Raw genomic sequence first — 18403 nt, 5'->3', positions numbered from 1 at the left:
CATTAATTTATTATAGGTGTAATCCAAAATCTTAAATATATCTTTAAAAAAATTATATTATATATTTAGTTTAATATTCAAATAAAATAAAACAAAATGAAACAAAGAAAATCAAATCGCATAAGGGTTTGTGATGGGGGCAGTGATGTCGGACAGCAGGGGGCTGTGACGTCGGACGGCTTGCAAGGGTTTGCGATGGGGGGTGGTTGACGGCGATGGTTGCGATGGTGGTGGCAAAAGCGGTCGACGGCGGTGATGGTGATGGCGATGGTAGTGGCGAGCCAGAAGAGAAGAAAGGAGAATGAAGACGGAAGGCGGTCGACGACGGACGTGATGCAAGGTTTTGCGACAGTGGTCGTGGAAGTTGTCGACAGCGGTGATGGTGAAGGCGGTGGCGGGCTAGAAAAGAAGAGAAGAGAAGAGAAGAGAAAGGAGACGGGGGGCGGTCGACGGCGAATGCGATGCAAGGGTTTGCAATAGGGGGCGGTCGACGACTGTGGTTGCAGTGGCGGTGGTAGAAGCGGTCGACGGCGGATATGGCGATGACGGTGGTGGTCGTCGACAATCAGAAGAGACGAGAGGAGAAATGGGAGAAGAGAGGAGAGAGAGGAGAAATAGGAGAAGTGGGTTTGCGAGGAGGGTTGGGGGGGGGGGAGGAGACGCATTTTCCGCGTTTTGGTGTTTTGGGTGGGTTTTCATTGAAAACACCAATATTGTTTTGGGTTTTTTTTATAATTTTTTTCCTTATTTTTGAAAATGTGTTTTTGAAAATAGTAAAGTAAACGCATTTTTAGTGTTTTGAAAAATTGAAAAATCAAAACGGGCCGAAAATAACAAAGAGAACATGCCCTTAGTTACTTTAGATGTACTTATTTTTTTTATTTTTTGAGTCAATTGAAAATAACATCAGAATCTGCAAAGAGTACTGTTTACTTTTAAGGAGGTCAAATATATATTTTAGTCTATGCACTTGTACGTTTTATTTATTTAGATATTTAAATTTTTTATTATTTAATTACACTCATGAACTATGTAATTTTAAGGCAGTTATATACTCTGACAAATTTATTAAGGATAATGAATTAAACATAGTTTAAGAGTGTAATTGAACAAATAAAAAGTTTGAATATCTAAATAACAAAATGTGTAAGTACAGAAGATAAAATATGTATTTTATCGTATAAAGGAAGAAGAAGCTGTCCCGTTCTCTCTTGCCAGGATTTGGAGGAGGCCCCTATCACTATAACAAGCTTGCTGTGTTGGGTGATTGTTAGTTGGGTTATGGAATCTCAAAAGGATGTCTCTCATTGGATTTTCATATTCATATTGGGATGTTCCCTCTTAAGGATACTATTCTCTCCTACTGATGAATTTGTGAATCTTCTTAACAGAAAAGGCTGTATTTTGAGAGCTCTAGCCCTACTTGATTGTAGTTTCCATTTTTCTAAATTTAAAGACATCGTTGTAGATAAAGGTCATAGATGCATTATATGATTATATTTCTTTTGTGCTTGAAATTGAGGTAGCCTGAGTTAAAAACTCACCTTTTTATTGTATTTTTAGATAAGGACATAATTTTTAATTTTTTTAATATTAGATCCAGACTTTTAAATATGTAGTGTTATCAATTTATTATTGAAATAAATTGTTAATTATTGACAAATTATTTTTAATTAAATGTGATTTTAAAGAAGATAGAATTTATAACGATTCGTTGTTGAGTCTATGGTATCATTTATATTTTTATTTTAATTTATTCTATGTTATTTTGGAGCATGGTATGTTTGGGTATTGTTTAAAATTAATGTTGGAATTTTAAAGTGCATATATATATATAGGTATTAATAGATTGGGCTATGATTATTGGCCTAAGTCAGGTGAGAGATGGTGGGTTTATTTTTATAGGAATTAAAGTGGGTTGGGACAAGTGCTAAGTAAGTCCATTGGGTCTTATTTTAGTTGAGCTTAAATGAATTGAAGTATTGAGTTAGGCTTATATCCATGTATATAAATGTCAGGTTGAATTAAATAAAGAGAAAAAAAAATGAAAAGAGATAAGAAATATCCATAAGGGGCATAGATATTTTAAATGGTGTGTGCGTGTGGGCAGAAGAGGCAAATTGGGAAGAAGAAAAAGAAGGGGTGATTAGAGTTGGACAGCAACCCACTCCCTTCTCATTCTCTCTTGCTTCCTCTACAATCTTTCTTCTCTCTCTCCAACTCTCTTGCTCTCCATCTCGTTCATCTATTCTTCTTCCTCTTCATTTCTTTCTTCAATTTTCTTCATTCTTTGCTTTTGGCTAGAGCTTCAAATAGAGATTTGTAGATTTTGGGGATTTTCTTCATCTCTTTGGAGTTTTACTATTTAAGGTAAGTTCTCTTGCACTTTTTTTTTTCATGGTTTGTGCTAGGGGTGTGCATTCGGTTATAACCGAATCGAACCGCCTCATTTTTGTCTAATCGAACCGAACCGACATTATGGATATAACTGAACCAAACCGAACTGACTTAATTCACTAATCGAAATAACCGAACTGAAAAAATAGCTCAAAAATCAAACCGAATTAACCGAAATGGCTGTAAAGTAACTGAACCAAAGATTAAACCAAAAAGTAATCCAAAAACAGAACCGAAAACACTAAAAACACCAACATCATCAACAACAAACAGTGACGCTAAAAACCCATTAACAGAAAAAACACCTAATCAATACAAATATGAACTGCAAAACACCAATGACAAACACTAAAAACCAACAAAATAGAAAAAACATTCATTGCTGCACAATTCACTTATATATCAAAACAATAGCAGCAGAAATCAAAACAAATTAAATAATGACAGTAACAGAAAGCAGAAAGCACAGCTGCACAAGAATCTCATTCACAATGCATTAAAACAATTAACATCCTATTCATAGTGCATTAAAACAATTAACAACAAAAAACACAGCTTTAACTTTGACAATAACAATAGTGCATTCTGCACAAGAATCCAATACAACAAAAAAAATTAACCAACGAATTTGCAAAAGAGAAACAACGAACCAAATCACAACGAGTTAAACAAATCAAACGAATTAACCAACGAATTTGCAAAAAGTCAAAGCATCAATGAACCAAATCAACGATCGAAATCGTATTACCAACCAGATCGGACATGACAATCAAAACCACAGGACGATTAAGTTGCCGAAATCGTATTACCTTCTCAAATTGAAGACGACGATACCCACAAGATCGTTCACTCCTAAGTTGCCGAAACCAACCAGATTGTTGATGTTGATGGTGAGAAGGGTGAAATGGATTAGGGTTTGCTGTCGCATTCGACAGGGTGGGGGGTGGGCTGGGTGTTGGGTGGGGGAGAAGCCGACGGTGAAGGTGTTTGGGTCTGACGGCGAGGGCGAGGTGAAGGTTAGCTGGCGACCTAGGGCTAGGGTTGATGCTTCGAGCCATCGACGACTGGGGGGTTGGGTGTTTGGACTTAGGTGGGGAAGAAGCTGACGGTGAAGGGCTTGAAGGCGTTTGGGTCTGACGAGGACGACGATGCGTCGATGGCGAGGTTAGGGTTAGCCGTCAAAGACCTAGGGCTAGGGTTGATGCTTCGACGACGAATGAGGGGGGCTGGGTGTTGGGTTGGGTGGGGGAGAAAGACGAAGGCGTTCGGCTCCGACGACGACGATGATGTGAAGGTTGACGACGGTGACGGGTGGGGGGGTCTGTGAGGCGATCGATCTCTTTCTCTCAGAGCGGGCTGTCGGGTGTGATGCTCAAGGAAGAAGAAATGCAAGGCAAATGTTGAATGGATCGATAGAACAGAAGGCAGCAGTAAGCAACTTAGCATGGGTCGGTTCAGTTATTCGATTTTTTTTGCCCAAATAATCGAACCGAACCGAATACTTGAATTTTTTGCAAACCACTAACCGAACCCGAACCGCCCACCATGAAAAATCGAACCGAACCGAACCGGTCAGTTCAGTTCAGTTTATTCAGTTTAACCGATTTTATGCTCACAACTAGTTTGTGCAAGTATTTCCTTCATTTCTTTTTCATTTCATTACAAAAAGTTTCCATTGTAAATAATGTATTATTTTTTTTCATGAAAATGTCCGATTGTTTTTATTTTTGTATCTTAGTGGGTCTTCTCGTAGGCATGATGTTGGGTCTTGTTAATATTTCATTAGGATTTGTTTACCCAATTTTTACTTCAAGGAAAAATATTTGTAGGTTAGGAAGGTAGTAGTGGTTGTTTTGGGTCCATTTCCTGTTTTCTGTGTGTATTGAGTCGACTAATTTTTGGGTTTAATCGACTCAGCAGAGGTTAATTTTTTCAGATTTTTGTGCCAACTCTCGCTTCAATCGACTTAGCAATCTGTTTAGTCGATTAAGCCTTCCATTAGTTGACTAAACCCTTTCTTTTAGATTGCGTACCTTATACTCTTTAGATCATAACTTTTTGTCCCGATATCGGAATTAAGATCCGTTTTTTTATTGCTACCCTAACTTGATAAGCTTCGATTTGATATATAATATTATATACTTTGATTACGATTTGAGTTGGTTAAGACTGTGCTCCATCCAAATTAAGCATGATTGTTAAAATAAGTTACTATTAAATACTTCCTTTGATATCACTCAATCCTATAAAATGTTAGGATGTAATTGAAGATATATATTTGTATATACATGGAATTCATGAGATAAAAATGTAACTGAGTTGCATGAGTAAGCATGATAATCACGTTTAGGAAGTTGTTAAGAAATGTTATTGGTTGGCATGTCCATGGAATCTCATGTGATGCATTACTACCATTATCTTTGCGCCTCTTATTATTATTTTGGTGGGGTGGTTAAGTTTCACAAGTGTGTGATGGGATATCTCATTAAGCGCTTGATGCGAGTGAGGGGGCGATAAACTCGGTAAGCGATGCTTTGGCCACTGTGGGTGGCTGGTGAATTTTGATATATATATATATATATATACACACACACACACACACACACATGGATGTGGAGGCTGAGGGAGCTAGTGTGGTGCATGTATTTCTATCATTATATGAATAATGCATGAGCATGGATTGGTGTCTTAAAGGCATGATGGTTATGGTTTGGGAAAGTAAAAGCATCATGATTTTATGTATTGCTTCACGTATGTATTTTTGGAGTTGGGGTACTCTACTTTGGTCCTTTTATGTCTCCATACTTATTTACGTTATTGCACTTATATATTTGTTGAGTTTTGTGGCTCACTTTATTTTTCTTGTCATTCTAGATAAGAGAAAGTCTATTGAAGAGGACGAGTCTAGCAGGGCAAGAACTTTTGTTTAGTTGTGTACAAATGCGTCTTAGCTATAAGGTCTTGGGGGTGTTTTGGTGAAGGTTGTAAGGAAAAATATTTGTATTTTGTGAATTCTAATAACGACTTTGTAAGTATATTTTGTATGGCATGTAAGTAAAATTGTAATGTGAAGTTGTCATATTTTGACTCATGTCGTTCAGGCAAGAATTAAAAGAAATTTTTATTTGAGGCTAATTAAGTTATTGTTCTGTATCCAATTTTGTGACGATCTCCTTTCAAATGTTCTATATTAGTGGAATTATCTAGGAGATGGTCGTTACAGAACTAGTTCAATAACATGGCTAAATAAATTAGATTATATTTTTTATTATGAAAATCAAGCAATCTTCACTACAACATTCCACTCTTCTTATAAATCACGGTTTGTCACACACCGAGTTGGGTGGGTGGGATAGGTAAATCATGAGTCGAAATTTAGATCTTGATTTTATGAATATGCACAGGTTATTAATAGTCGTACGGAAACAGACTTTATCTCTCGACTTTTAATGTTACAATAATATAAATTAAAGTTAATTAAAATTTTAGTCTTAATATTAAAAAAAATAAATTTTAGAACATAATTAAAAAAGGTAAATTTTCTTTGGTAATTAACCTTTAAAAAAAGTAAGGTGAACGTGTAGAAGGCCTCATTAGATATATGATATGATATGATTGATAATTCAAATAACACCCCAAACTCTCAAAGCCTAAAATGGCCGAGACAGACTACCACTAACATGTGGTGTCATGCCCAATTGCCCACTAACTGGTAACTACCCAGAGGAACTTGGCGTTTTCAATCAATGATTCTCCGTCTTCAGTCTCAAGCAAATGCATCAGCAACTGAAATCCATGTTGACGACGCTGAAATCTCTTCCCTCGCCTCTCAACCTCAAATCCAACCCATTTTCTTCATCTTCATCATCATCATCTTCTTCGTCATCTTCGGTGAAGCATCCACAATGGTCCGGTCTCCAGAACTGGAGAGAAGGCCCGCTGAACCACAGCCGGTTCTGGGGACCCTCTGGTCCCCAACCGCCGGCGGGTATTGAGCTTGACGGTGGAGCGGCGGCGTCCGGTTGTTCGCTGGCGGAGATGGGTTCTGTGGTGCTTAACACTGCCGACCCTTTAACCAAGTCCCGGCTCTCTCACCTGGCTTACTCTCGCTGGCGCACTGAAAATCTCCCAATTGGGGTCTCTGAGCCGCCGCCTCGCCCCGCGCGCCCTCCTAAGCCTCCACTGGTTCGCATCTCTGTTGATTCCTGAAGCTATTCGTAATTTTCTCTAGTAGTTCAAGTACATGTTTTCATGGGTTTAGGGTTCCAATCATATTTTAATATTTTTAGTTCAGGATTATGGGTTAAGAATTGGATCATGGAAATGTCGGGACTTTAACAGAAAAATTTATGGGAGTGGTGAATGTGAAGAGAATGGGAGACATGATTATTGTAGCTGAAGTTATGGGAGAAGAGGCTGTGGATATTGCAGGTTGGATTAGGAAAGGAGATAAAGACAAATTTTTTTGGAATATTTAGAGGGGTTGGTTGAAGAAATATCTAGGCAAGACTTAAATGGTTATGTGGGTAGAGAAAGGAATGGGTATAGACTATAGAGATGTACATGAAGGTTGTTGGTTTGGAGAAAGAATTAATGAGGCTAAAGCTATTTTGGATTTTGCCACAGTATATGACCTCATCGTAGCCAATACTAGGTTAACAAAATGGGATGAATTCTTGATCGCATATAAAATTGCCCTTTCAATTACTCGAATAGACTATTTCATTGTGTGACAAGAGGACCAATGTTGTAAGGATTGTAGAGTTATATCGAGAGAATGCCTGACCACTCTAGACTTATTTTCCCTGACAATCATATCAAAAAATGGAGAAACAATGATACAAAATGAACCCCCAAGAATCAATTTGTAAGCTTTAGAAGGTGAAAAACAAACTATCTTCAGGAAAAAAGTGCATGGTAAAAGAGATTGGATTGAAGAAGGAGAGGCAAACAAAATATGGATTGTAGAAAGGAGTCTAAATTGTTTATATACAGATTATTAAATATGTGTATCATAAAACAAAAACACGTGTTAGAACATGTGGAAAATATATTGAGACTTTTCCAATTACAATTGGATTATATCAAGGATTTGCATTAAGCCCTTACCTTACCTCTTTGCCCAAGTAATGGATGAACTTATATACAAACAAAGGTGCGTTACTGCCTTGGCATATGCTATTTACAGATGATATTGAGTTGGTGGATAAGAAAAAGAAGGCGTGGATACTAAGCTCAATATATCAAGGAGCAATCTCCTTTTGCTTTTTGGATTTTGGATCCATCTTTTGTAATTGTTTGCATCCATATTTCTACAAGCTTTTTTAACAGGGCTTTTATTAGATCACAGTATTTTAGCTCAGTGAGGTTGAGGATGAATATAGTTTCCTGCCTCTAGGTTCCTATCACATAAAATTACATTTTGGGCATCTGTATTGGTAGGGTATATGCGTCCAATCTATTGCAAGCGTCCTTGTAGTTTGTCTTGTTGTGTTGTTCCTATAGTAACCAGTGACATGCTTTCTGTGTTTTATACTTTAATTTATAAAACTTTCTATCAAGGGTTTCAAGTTTTAAATCCTGGAGGAGTTTTCTTTCTTCATCATCACAAAAAAAAAAAAAAAAAAAAAATCTCCCACAGGATGTGGAGTGAAATTCTTGATGAGTATGGCATTCTTTACAGTTGTGCTTGAGAGTGGTTATCCACAGTGGGCTGTGCTTAGTTTTTATTCTTTCTTTTTGTACTTCTGCTTCTCCAAACATCTATCATAATTTGTTTCATGATTTATCAGCTGTCAGTATGATGACATATGGAATGTTTAAAGTTATGATTAGGTGCTTCAATGATATATGCTCTAAAAACATTTAGAATGGAGCTTTTGATGCTCGTCAAATATGGGTCTCATTTTTTTGTTGTCACATCGTTACTGCTTATTCTTTCATTTCTGACCTCTCAATGTAAATTCAGGTTTCCCCAAAAGAAATTCCAGCTCCCAAAAACTCAGGTTTGCCTCTCAATGCGTATATGCTCCATAATCTTGCTCATGTGGAGCTAAATGCCATCGATTTGGCATGGGACACTGTTGTCCGATTTTCAACTTACACTGAACTTCTTGGAGAGGGGTTTTTTGCTGACTTTGCTCACGTGGCTGATGACGAGAGTCGTCATTTTGCTTGGTGTTCACAGAGATTGGCTGAGCTCGGCTTCAGGTGAGAAAGTTGTGAGTTTGTGTTGATTAGTTTTGGTTAAATTGGCTATACACAACTTGCCTTCCTCCATTCTAGTTATGGAGACATGCCAGCTCATAATCTCCTCTGGAGGGAATGTGAGAAATCTTCAGACAGTGTTGCAGCACGATTAGCTGCAATCCCACTAGTTCAGGTAATCTCTGTTCTGGGACGGTGTTTTAAACTTCTAGCATTGAACTTGATCGCTGATACTTCCTGAAAGCTCATGCTTTATAATTTTATTTCCTTCTTGCATTTTGATCTTGTTGAGTGGGTTAATTTGGATGGAGTGAAGGGGGCTGGGGGGCCACTCCCCCCCTCCAAAAATTTTCACTTCCAACCCTCCCCAGGAAATTTTCTCCCACCCTCCAAATTCAGCTCTTATGTCAGCTGCATGCTTACCTTTTTTGTGCCCAAATTCCATTATTTACTCTCTGAACTTAGCAAAGAATGGGCTATGCTCTTTTCATAGATTCAAACGAACAAATTTTGGTATGTCAACTGTATCTAACTCTAGAAAAATCCAAATCGTGAACTGTTTGTGGCATTGAAAACCAGACGTTTCAGGCTTTCCAATCATGTATAGTCAAAGTTTTTAAACTTGTAGATTAATACCACATACCTTCAGTTTGAAGTTGACTGCCCTGTTTACCAGCCGACCATTTTCATGTACCAGGCTGGTCCATCTTGGCCACCAAGTAGATTACCTTAGCCTTAGTGATGTTTTATTGACCTAAATTTTGTGTAAATTTATTAAGTCTACTTGATGATCACAAGATTTCATAAAAAGGAAAAAAAAAAAAAAAATCAATTGTTGGACTCGTCATATGGCCCTAAAACAATGAACTAATCGAGTTTGTACAAACAGTCCACTTCTTAACTTTGGGTTGCAGTTAGGCCCACTTTGGCCTACCTTTTTAGCTTGTTTCAGTCTCAAAAATTCTTCCTATTCATGGTCTCTTTTGTTGGAAAGGCTCGTCAGTCTTTTGGGTTGGGTTTTTCAGTCAGTTTTCTGGATTGATTTGGGGGCTTCAATGGCCCTTTTCTGGTTCATCTTCTTCCTTGGCCAGAAACCCTCCTTGGATTTGGTCACACAGTTCAAGAAAAGAAGGAGAAGGAGAATGGAACAAGAAGTAAATAAAAAGGGGAGGGGTTTATAGTCCCACTGGTGCCAGAAGGGGTGGCAGCAACCCTTGTTGCCAAATAATAGGAAAGGAGAAGAGAAGGAAAGGGGAACGATGGGGAAAAATCTACCTGTAGCACGACTAGGGTTGAATGGAAGTGGTCCCCCTCCTTCCCTCTCTCCCCCCCCCCCCCCCCCCATTCTTTCTCTCTCTCATGTGGTGCAGCTGTTAAGAGCATCCCAGCCTCTTCTTTTGGGAGAGAGCGGTCTGAACTTGTATATGTTCAAGGCTCTTTTCAAAAGTTTTTGTCAAATTCTATTTCGATTGTTTATTAGTGTGTTTTTGGCTGTTGGAGTATTTGGTTCTGCTTGTTAGCCTTGTTTAAGTACTCTTCTCATGGAAGAATCTGATCAGAGGATTCTAGTTTTCCTTTTTCTTTTTTCCCCTGATTTTTATAGGCTTGTCTAGGTAGATGACTTGGGGAAACAGACTTGATTATTTTTGTTGATGAACTTATAGCAGTTGTTTACATCTTGTTCTATTTCTAGACGTGCATGTAAAAAGAAATTAGAAATGATTTTTCTGACCATTTCCTCAAACCTTAATTTAGAATTTCTATTTGGTTTTAACTCTTCACATTTATTTTTTATTTTTATTTTTTTATCTGCATGTTTCTTTGTTGATTAGTTGCCAGAAGTGACATATTTGTGGAGGTTCATATCATTTGAAGATATTACCTAATGGCAGTTTTGTATTGACTTAACGAGAAAATACCTTTGTGCCCACTTCCCGGATGTATCATGTATTTTAGACTCCCGTGATACGTATTTACTTTCTGCCCTATTTTTTAGTATAGTTGAAATCTAAGGGAGAACATCAATGGGAACCTGACCAGGTCCCGTAAACTCTTATATTTGATATGTTTCAATTCCTCTGCCCTCATGTTTCTTGGTGTTTTCAGTAGTGATGGCGTACTCTCAAGTTTCTGTAATGTTTTATAAATTGGCATTCCCTTTCCTGGCGCTATAGGAGGCTAGGGGACTCGATGCTGGGCCTCGGCTTGTGCAAAAGTTAGTGGGATTTGGAGATCTGAGGACATCAAACATTGTGTCAAGGATTGCCAATGAAGAAGTTGCACATGTGGCAGTTGGTGTCTACTGGTTCATCTTGGTCTGCGAAAAGATGGGTCGTGCTCCTTCCTCCACTTTTAAAGGTTTATTTTCCTCTCTCTCTCGTTTATTCTCATGTATGTTGCAAACTAAAAGTACTTTAGTATAGTGCACTAGTTGTTTTTATAAATGTTTCGGTTGTTTATGCATGCTCATCGTATTTGCTAATAATCCTTCAGATTTGTTAGAGGAGTACAATGTGGAGTTGAAAGGGCCCTTCAATTATTCAGCTCGAGATGAAGCTGGAATTCCCCGAGAATGGTAAGACAATTGGATTTAGAATAATGAAATCACAGGACGAAATGGCAAAAAGACCAATTGCCACTGATTTCTGTCTTGTGATTTCGGTTTGCCTATCATTGCCCTTGGAGTTATTGATATCGGTTTAATTGGCGAAAAAATAACCTTAAACTTGGCACACACTCGGGTTAAGTCACTGTATCCCACCATCTTCTGCAGGTATGATCATCCCTCATCTGCTAATAACCAGTGCAAGAAAGAGCAGCTTTCTGAGGTATATTTCCTTGGGACTTATCAAACTTGGAAAAGCTCATGCGTCTTCAGATTCTTCACTCATGACCAAGAGGAAATATTATTGGAAATGTTATGTCAGGTCTATGAAAGGCTTGCTTGCGTAATCTCTATGGAGAAAGAGAATTCAAGTTTGAATGCACCCACTAGTAAATAGTCATTGGCAGAATCAACATGGATATAATGAGGTGTTTTCTCAGATAAATCAGCATGGCTCGGAGCAGGATTTTCTCAGGAAAATATGATTCTGTTTTGCTGCTGCTGGCTAGCCGCTTTTGTGGAAGGTTAGATTGCTTGCATGGAGTTTTTGTTATAATTGTTGTTCTTGTTCCTTTGTACATGTTCCTGTTGCAGTTTGAATTTATTATATATATATATATATATATTTTGTTTTGTAATTTTTGTAATAATGTCGTAGTGCTTATTGAATATAAGAGGTAGAAGTCATGGTTTAAACATATTTAAAAAAAAAATCAATAGCAAAGGTCTAAAATATGGGTTTATTCCCACTAAATAATTTGTTAATCACACTCAACCTTCGCGAGGGTCATGACACAAAAAGTGGAGCGTGCCTAATAATAATTTTGTTATTTGAAATATATGATGTTTGATCTGACGAGTTTTGACTTAAAATGGTCTATAAATAGAATGAGTTATTTTTACATTAGAAACGTCTAGGAGATTATCCAAGATATGTTTAGAGTGTTTTAAATGGAACACAAAATAATATTGATAAGAATAGTATTTTTTGATTAGATGTGCTGTGGTGCTTACTAATATGAAAAATGAGTAATAAGTGTTTTGTTAATATTGTATTGTTATGCTATAAATATGTAAAATGATTGAAAAAAATATTAGCATATTAAATAGCTATTATATTAAAATACAATAGAGAATGACATGATTATGAAGAAAGATTGGTTATAAAAGTAGCCGCCGAACATAAGTCGAGCGGTTGGATGAGTAATATGTCGGTGTCAATCCAGTGAGTTGCGAGTTTGATCATCGCCCTACGTAAGGGCTAAAGGCTCAATCTGCGATTTACCTCCCTTAGTGTAATCGATGGCACGAGTACCGGAAGTTGCGCAAGGACGATTATCTCAAGAGTAGTTATAAAAGTAAATATCTTATTAGTGATTGCGAGTCACTAAAAGCGGATGTGTTTTTAATAAAATGTAAAGGGTCTATTACTTTCGTTTAAAAACATCTCAATGTGCTTTCTTACAAGCAGTTGTATTTAATTAATCGTTATTTTTCTAAAATTTTGGCTAAAAACTTGTGTTTTAAAAACACAACAATACCAAACAGACTCGACTCTCAGAGGTGTTTCACTTGTCAAAAATTAAATAAGATTGTTTTTATACACAATTTTACCTTTAATGAAGAGATTATTTTTAAAACTCAAAACTCTTATGTTTTATCATTTCCTATTAAGATTCACCGATTCACCATCTATGATGTACGGAAACTTTTCGGAGGTGCTATTTTGACGTTTTCATTTTTAAAACGTCAAAAAATGTTTTTGGACTATTTTTGAAATTTTAGAAACTTTTCTTGGCTGTTTTATAATATTAAGACCTAATTCACCATTTGTTTGCCACAAATTCAATTATTTGTGGCTCCAAAAAGAGAAATTGTCACTTTACAATGAGAAGTTGCACCCTTATTAACATTTAAAAGGAACAAATTTCTATCACTGAATCAATGACACATCCTTGCAGTTCTACCCCTAAGAATGGAATTTCACACTTGTCCCTTCATCACTTCCAACGAAGAGATTGGTTCAAGAAAAGAGGGCTGCATATAGGAGTTCGTTCCAAGTGTCAGGGAGGCCAGGGAGGCACCAGTGGCTGCAATCCAGGCCATTGTGGTCTCCACTGTACACTGTGGGGTGGGCATCCTTGCGGTACTGGGAAAGGGTGGTGACATCAAGCAAGTAAACTGGTTTTTTCACTCTGCTCAACACTTTGTTCACCACCACTGCTGCCGGTGGTGTCCCTGCTGGGTAGCTGTACCCACTGAATGGCTGTCTCTCCCCATAGCATGTCCTACTTGCTGCATTCCACTCCTTTCCCCTGCTTCCACAATATTCAATTGTTAGTTATCTCACTTTGGTCTCGTCTATGTCTCACAGATTAGGGGTAGTTATAGAAATGCTTGTCATAATATTTACTTTTTATTGGCGGTGCATTCGAGAGAGGAGATGAAAGAAAATTGAGTGGAGAAAGGTTCTCCTCGTTTGGGCTTTGATCTCATCTATATCTCACAAATTAAGAGTGATTATAGAAAGATTTGTTATAATATTTATTTTTTATTGGTCGTGCATTCAAAAGAAGAGATGAAATGAAATTGGGTAAAGAAATGTTTTCCTCGTTTGGACTTTGATCTCGTCTATGCCTCATAAATTAAGGGTAATTATACAAAGGTTCATTGAAATATGCACTTTTTATTGGTCATTGAATTTGAGAGAGGGGATGAAATGAAATTGGGTAGAAAAAGATTCTCCTAGTTTGGACTTTGATCTTGTCTGTCTCACAAATTAAGGATAATTATACAAAGATTTGTTAAAAGATGCACTTTTTATTGGTCATGAGTTTGAGAGAGGGGATGAAATGAAATTGGGTGGAAAAAAATTCTCCTTGATAGGGCTTTGATCTCGTCTTATGTCTCATAAATTAAGGGTAATTATAAAAAGATTTGTTATAGTATGCACTTTTTATTGGTCATGGATTCGAGAAAGGGGATGAAATGAAGTTGAATAGAGAAATGGTCTCCTTGTTTGGTCTTTGATCTCATCTATATCTCACAAATTAAAGGTAATTATATAAATGTTTGTGGTAATATGTAATTTTTTATTGGTCATGGACTCATGAGTTCGAGAGAGGGGATGAAATAGAATCGGGTGGAGAACAGTTCTCTTCGTTTGGGTTTGGGTTTTGATTTTGTCTATATCTCACAAATTAAGGATAATTATAAAAAGGTTTATTGTTAAATAATGTAATTGTAATTGACAATGTAAGAGGAAATTGTGAAGAAAGGGCTTACATGTAGTGGGTTGGGGAGATGCTTTGGAAGAAGACTTTGGTCTTGGAAGGGTCAACATAGAGGTTCACCCATCTGGCCCAAGTAGTCATCCCTTTGTAGAATGCAATCAAACGGTTCATATCTTTGTACACTTTGTGTCCATCTTGCACATAATCCCATCTACACTCCAACAATACAATACTCGAGTATTATTTTCACATTATTTCAGTGGTATTTATATATATATATATTAAAAATGTTATTCATAAAAAATTTGAGTTTAATCTTACGGTTGACTACTTCCCGTGTGTGTCCACCAATGCCAAGAGTTGAAGATGAGCATGTCCATGCCTCTCCAAGCGTTGCCACTTCGAATTGAGTCTAGCTTGAGAACTCGACCCATCTTCTCGTTTACTATATCTACTAGATATGGTGTCCGATATAATAATATCTTCAATCCATAATCCTTTATAAAACAAATGATATCAACAAAATCTCATAATTATTAGTGTAAGTAAAATAAATTCATCGAGCACATCACTAATGCATGCAAACCCATCATTGTCACTTGTTAAATAATTAATTTGTCCTTTATGTTTATGAATAGTTTAAATGTACACATTTCTATTGTCACAACAACTGATATTTTAAGAATGCATTGATTACAAAGCACACAAACACTTTGTCTTTTGGTTTTTGTCAGTTAGGGGCTGAAGGAAACATGTGCAAAAAGGGGGCCAAAGGCAGAGAAGATAGTGAAGTGTCAACAACTATGTTCCCTTCTCACTAAACCCTGTTGATTAGGGCATTGCCATATGCCACAAGTACTGTGCTTCTTCACACACTTTTACTTTTTTTGTTTTCTTGTCACATTACTTGCTTTTCTAAAGAAAATATTTAAGGTAGACTTGGTACATGAGTGGGTTCATATACTTAACGATTAAGATTAAGGTATACTATGTAAATTGTATCTAAAAATATTGAATGACGATACTAAATCATAATCATTGAATATATGAATCGACTCATATACTGAGTGTATCCAAGTATTTACCCTTTTTATTGAGTTATATTTTTAAATAACAGAATAAGTGTAGAGTTAAAATTTATGCACCTTTTTTTATGTGTTATATGTATTTTATTTAAAAATAATTATGTGATTTATATATGTATGTATGTATCTTATGTCAGCTTCCACTGAACCCATCAAAAAGTTGATGCCAGGGGGATCTAATAATAAATCCACATGCATGGTCCTACTCACAAGCCTATCTCAAATTTGAGTTAATTAATAAAAAATAAAATAGAGAATCTTTATATTGTTATTATTATTATTTAAAAATAATTTCAAAATAAGTATTTAAAGATAGTGGAGATGTGCCCCATCAATGTGTGATCCCAAAAAGTCCTCCGATCTTCCCAAATTTCCAAGGTTCCTTTCTTCTTAATTCAAAGGAGAATATTATTTTTAGGGTACCCTACATAATAAATTTGGTCATTCTACTTTAACTTTTAACACCATATTTATTTTATTTTTTGTTATAATTCAACCCCTCTTTTGATTTTTTTTATCAAATTTTATTAATAAAAATTCATGCAATATACATTAACATAAATTAAAAAATCACTTAATATTAAAATTAAAATAAAATTTATAATCAAGTGGTTTTGAAGTTTATATTAATGTATATCATGTTAGTTTTTGTAACAAATTTAATGAAAAATTAATATTAATATATAAATATTATTAAAAATATCAAAATTAAATATTTCATTAATTTTTTATAAAATTTTATATATATATATATATATATATATATAGATGCTAAGTCTTTTAACTTAGTCAAGAATATAAGTCTTTCAACTTAGTCAAGAATGGTGTCTATGACTATGATACTCTTATATATATATATATATGTAGTGTTCTCTAGAAAGATAGATGAAAGTAACAATAGGATAGAAAAGCCAGCTCAAGACATCGCATCATAATAGCTATTTGGTAGTAAAGCACAGCTCAACTTGTAATGAAAAAGACATTCATGTGCCACCACACCCAAAGCAAAGCTATGGTCTTTCCCAATTTAATTCCCCTTTGCCACTTCATCATCTATTGCCACCAACTAATTAATCACACTTGTCTGACCTAATTCTTTCTAGATTTTTAATCTCACACTTTGAAATTAGAATAATGATGGAGCGAGAGCGACCCTACTGAAGAGGACCCTAAATTCTATTATTCGAGTGAGTGAGTTATTATTAACTCTTTTCAATGATAAATTTTAAATTTATTCTCACTCAGAGTAATAGAGTCGACTGACTTTTGTCTGTCTTAATGTCAAAGTCTTTGATGTGAATTGAAAATTAGGGACAAGGTGTTAAGTTAATTACCTCAAATGTGACTGAGCCAAGGTAGCCCTTCTTGATGAATGAGATCTTGGTGTGAGGCACCCATGCATGAAGCATACAAGTCAATGATTCCCACATGTTCAAACTCAGTGAGTCTCCCACAAACATGATCTTCTTCCCCCTCCATCTCTCCAAGAACTTCAATCCATTGAACCTGCAACGTTTCACACCCATAAGAAAAAAAAAAAAAAAACAAATTAAAGGAGACAAAAAGAAAGAGTTTTCATTGCACGAGACTCTAAATTTTTCTGGGTTAAAACTGACCCTAAATGCATGTATTTCCTTTATATGCAAATGGGTTACGTTCACAACTCAAACCCACGATCTTTTTTTCACATAAGAACAAGGGTACTTGTCGTTTTAGTGTTGAATTTTTAAAAAATATCACTGTAGGATACAAAATGACGTTTGAGAGAGAGAGAGAGAGAGAGAGAGACCTTGGGATGCCACAAGAGAAAGGCTGCCACCTATACTTCTGGTAGAGTTTATCAGGTCTTCCATACTTTTGGCAGTTGAATTCAGGATCTATGAAGGGACAGCTTGAGGAATCATACAAAGGATAGGAAGCATCATATACCCATTTGCCCCGGAAGATGTTGCAGCCGCCGCCAAGCTTCCTGCTGGCCATGGCATAGAAATCAGAACCACTGCTAGAATTAGCAATATTATTCTTATGATGATGGTATATAGTTTGCCCATCAGCAGCCTCTGACTGTTGTGATATTGAGAAGACACACAGGGAGAGAAGCACTGCTGCTGCTGCTGCTGCTTTGGCTGTGAATAGAAGAAAACCCATCTTCTCCTGCTTCTTCTGCTTCGGCCTGAAAGCATCAATATAAGGAGGAACAGTTTGTACCAGAGAAGTCTGTTCATGTATAAATCAAGTATATATAATGTAGAGAGAAGAAGAAGGGAATTAAGGGGCTGTTTGGAGACAGGGTTTGTGTGGAAAATGGGATTTCTTATTTGATTTGTTTGGGCCAATGATGAGATTAGAAATAAAGGGTCAATTATTGATGATATGTTTGTTTGTAATTATGAGTAATTATGCTTATATATTTTTTATTTAGTCATGGTCCTCATAGATAAGTCCGATCACGGTTCAGTTCAAATCGTGAATCGAATGAGAATTGTTTTTCTAAAAATTGGAATTGAAATCGAAGACTTACGATTCAGTTTCGATTTCTAAAAATAAAGAGTTAGAATCGGAAATGGTTCAAACTGTTAAAAAATAAATAAAATAAATATAAAATATATAACACAACTCATAATAATCAGTACTTTCGAAAATAATTTCAATTAAAATAAGAGAGTTATAAATTCAAATGATAAGCGAATTGCATGGGTTTTGATTTCTTTAAACCCCCAAAGATAAGTAGGCAATTTAATTAATTGATATAAATTAAGCTCAAACTTTTTTTTATTTTTTATTAAATAGGTTTGAATCAGAATTGGAACCATTGAGAATCAGAATTGAAACCATCTATAGACGGTTCAGTTCCGATTCCACCAAAAAATGGAACT

General features: G+C 36.1%; 2 protein-coding genes across 2 annotated transcripts; one reads left to right on the top strand and one right to left on the bottom strand.

The window, feature by feature from the left end:
* Nucleotides 1-6039: 6039 nt before the first annotated feature.
* Nucleotides 6040-11847, top strand: LOC127810876 (uncharacterized). The gene is made up of 7 exons (XM_052350455.1): nucleotides 6040-6582; nucleotides 8366-8607; nucleotides 8683-8779; nucleotides 10779-10962; nucleotides 11098-11179; nucleotides 11378-11432; nucleotides 11532-11847. The coding sequence occupies exons 1-7, from the start codon at nucleotides 6172-6174 to the stop codon at nucleotides 11604-11606; spliced, it is 1146 nt and encodes a 381-aa protein (XP_052206415.1). The 5' UTR covers nucleotides 6040-6171; the 3' UTR covers nucleotides 11607-11847.
* A 1236-nt stretch (nucleotides 11848-13083) lies between these two features.
* LOC127812138 (protein trichome birefringence-like 39) lies at nucleotides 13084-17763 on the bottom strand. The gene is made up of 5 exons (XM_052352469.1): nucleotides 17317-17763; nucleotides 16862-17033; nucleotides 14764-14939; nucleotides 14495-14653; nucleotides 13084-13524 (listed from the first exon to the last, which is right to left on the bottom strand). Exons 1-5 carry the CDS (start codon nucleotides 17673-17675, stop codon nucleotides 13233-13235), a joined length of 1158 nt encoding a protein of 385 aa, XP_052208429.1. The 5' UTR covers nucleotides 17676-17763; the 3' UTR covers nucleotides 13084-13232.
* Between the last annotated feature and the right edge of the window lie 640 nt (nucleotides 17764-18403).

This window comes from Diospyros lotus, chromosome 10 (genome assembly GCF_014633365.1).
Source record: "Diospyros lotus cultivar Yz01 chromosome 10, ASM1463336v1, whole genome shotgun sequence".
In the NCBI taxonomy this organism is placed as follows: Eukaryota; Viridiplantae; Streptophyta; class Magnoliopsida; order Ericales; family Ebenaceae; genus Diospyros; species Diospyros lotus.
Note: the sequence above shows the minus strand (reverse complement) of the source record. Positions and strands in the feature narration are given on the sequence as shown.

Excerpts from the sequence above, each read along its gene's own strand:
- LOC127810876 (XM_052350455.1), top strand. The coding sequence starts at position 6,172 with ATGCATCAGCAACTGAAATCCATGTTGACGACGCTGAAATCTCTTCCC. Across the intron at positions 8,780-10,778 it reads CTGCAATCCCACTAGTTCAG|GAGGCTAGGGGACTCGATGC; the intron begins GTAATCTCTGTT and ends CTGGCGCTATAG. Across the intron at positions 10,963-11,097 it reads TCCTTCCTCCACTTTTAAAG|ATTTGTTAGAGGAGTACAAT; the intron begins GTTTATTTTCCT and ends ATAATCCTTCAG.
- LOC127812138 (XM_052352469.1), bottom strand. The coding sequence starts at position 17,675 with ATGGGTTTTCTTCTATTCACAGCCAAAGCAGCAGCAGCAGCAGCAGTG. Across the intron at positions 17,034-17,316 it reads TTCTCTTGTGGCATCCCAAG|GTTCAATGGATTGAAGTTCT; the intron begins GTCTCTCTCTCT and ends GAAACGTTGCAG. Across the intron at positions 14,940-16,861 it reads TTGGCTCAGTCACATTTGAG|GATTATGGATTGAAGATATT; the intron begins GTAATTAACTTA and ends TGTTTTATAAAG.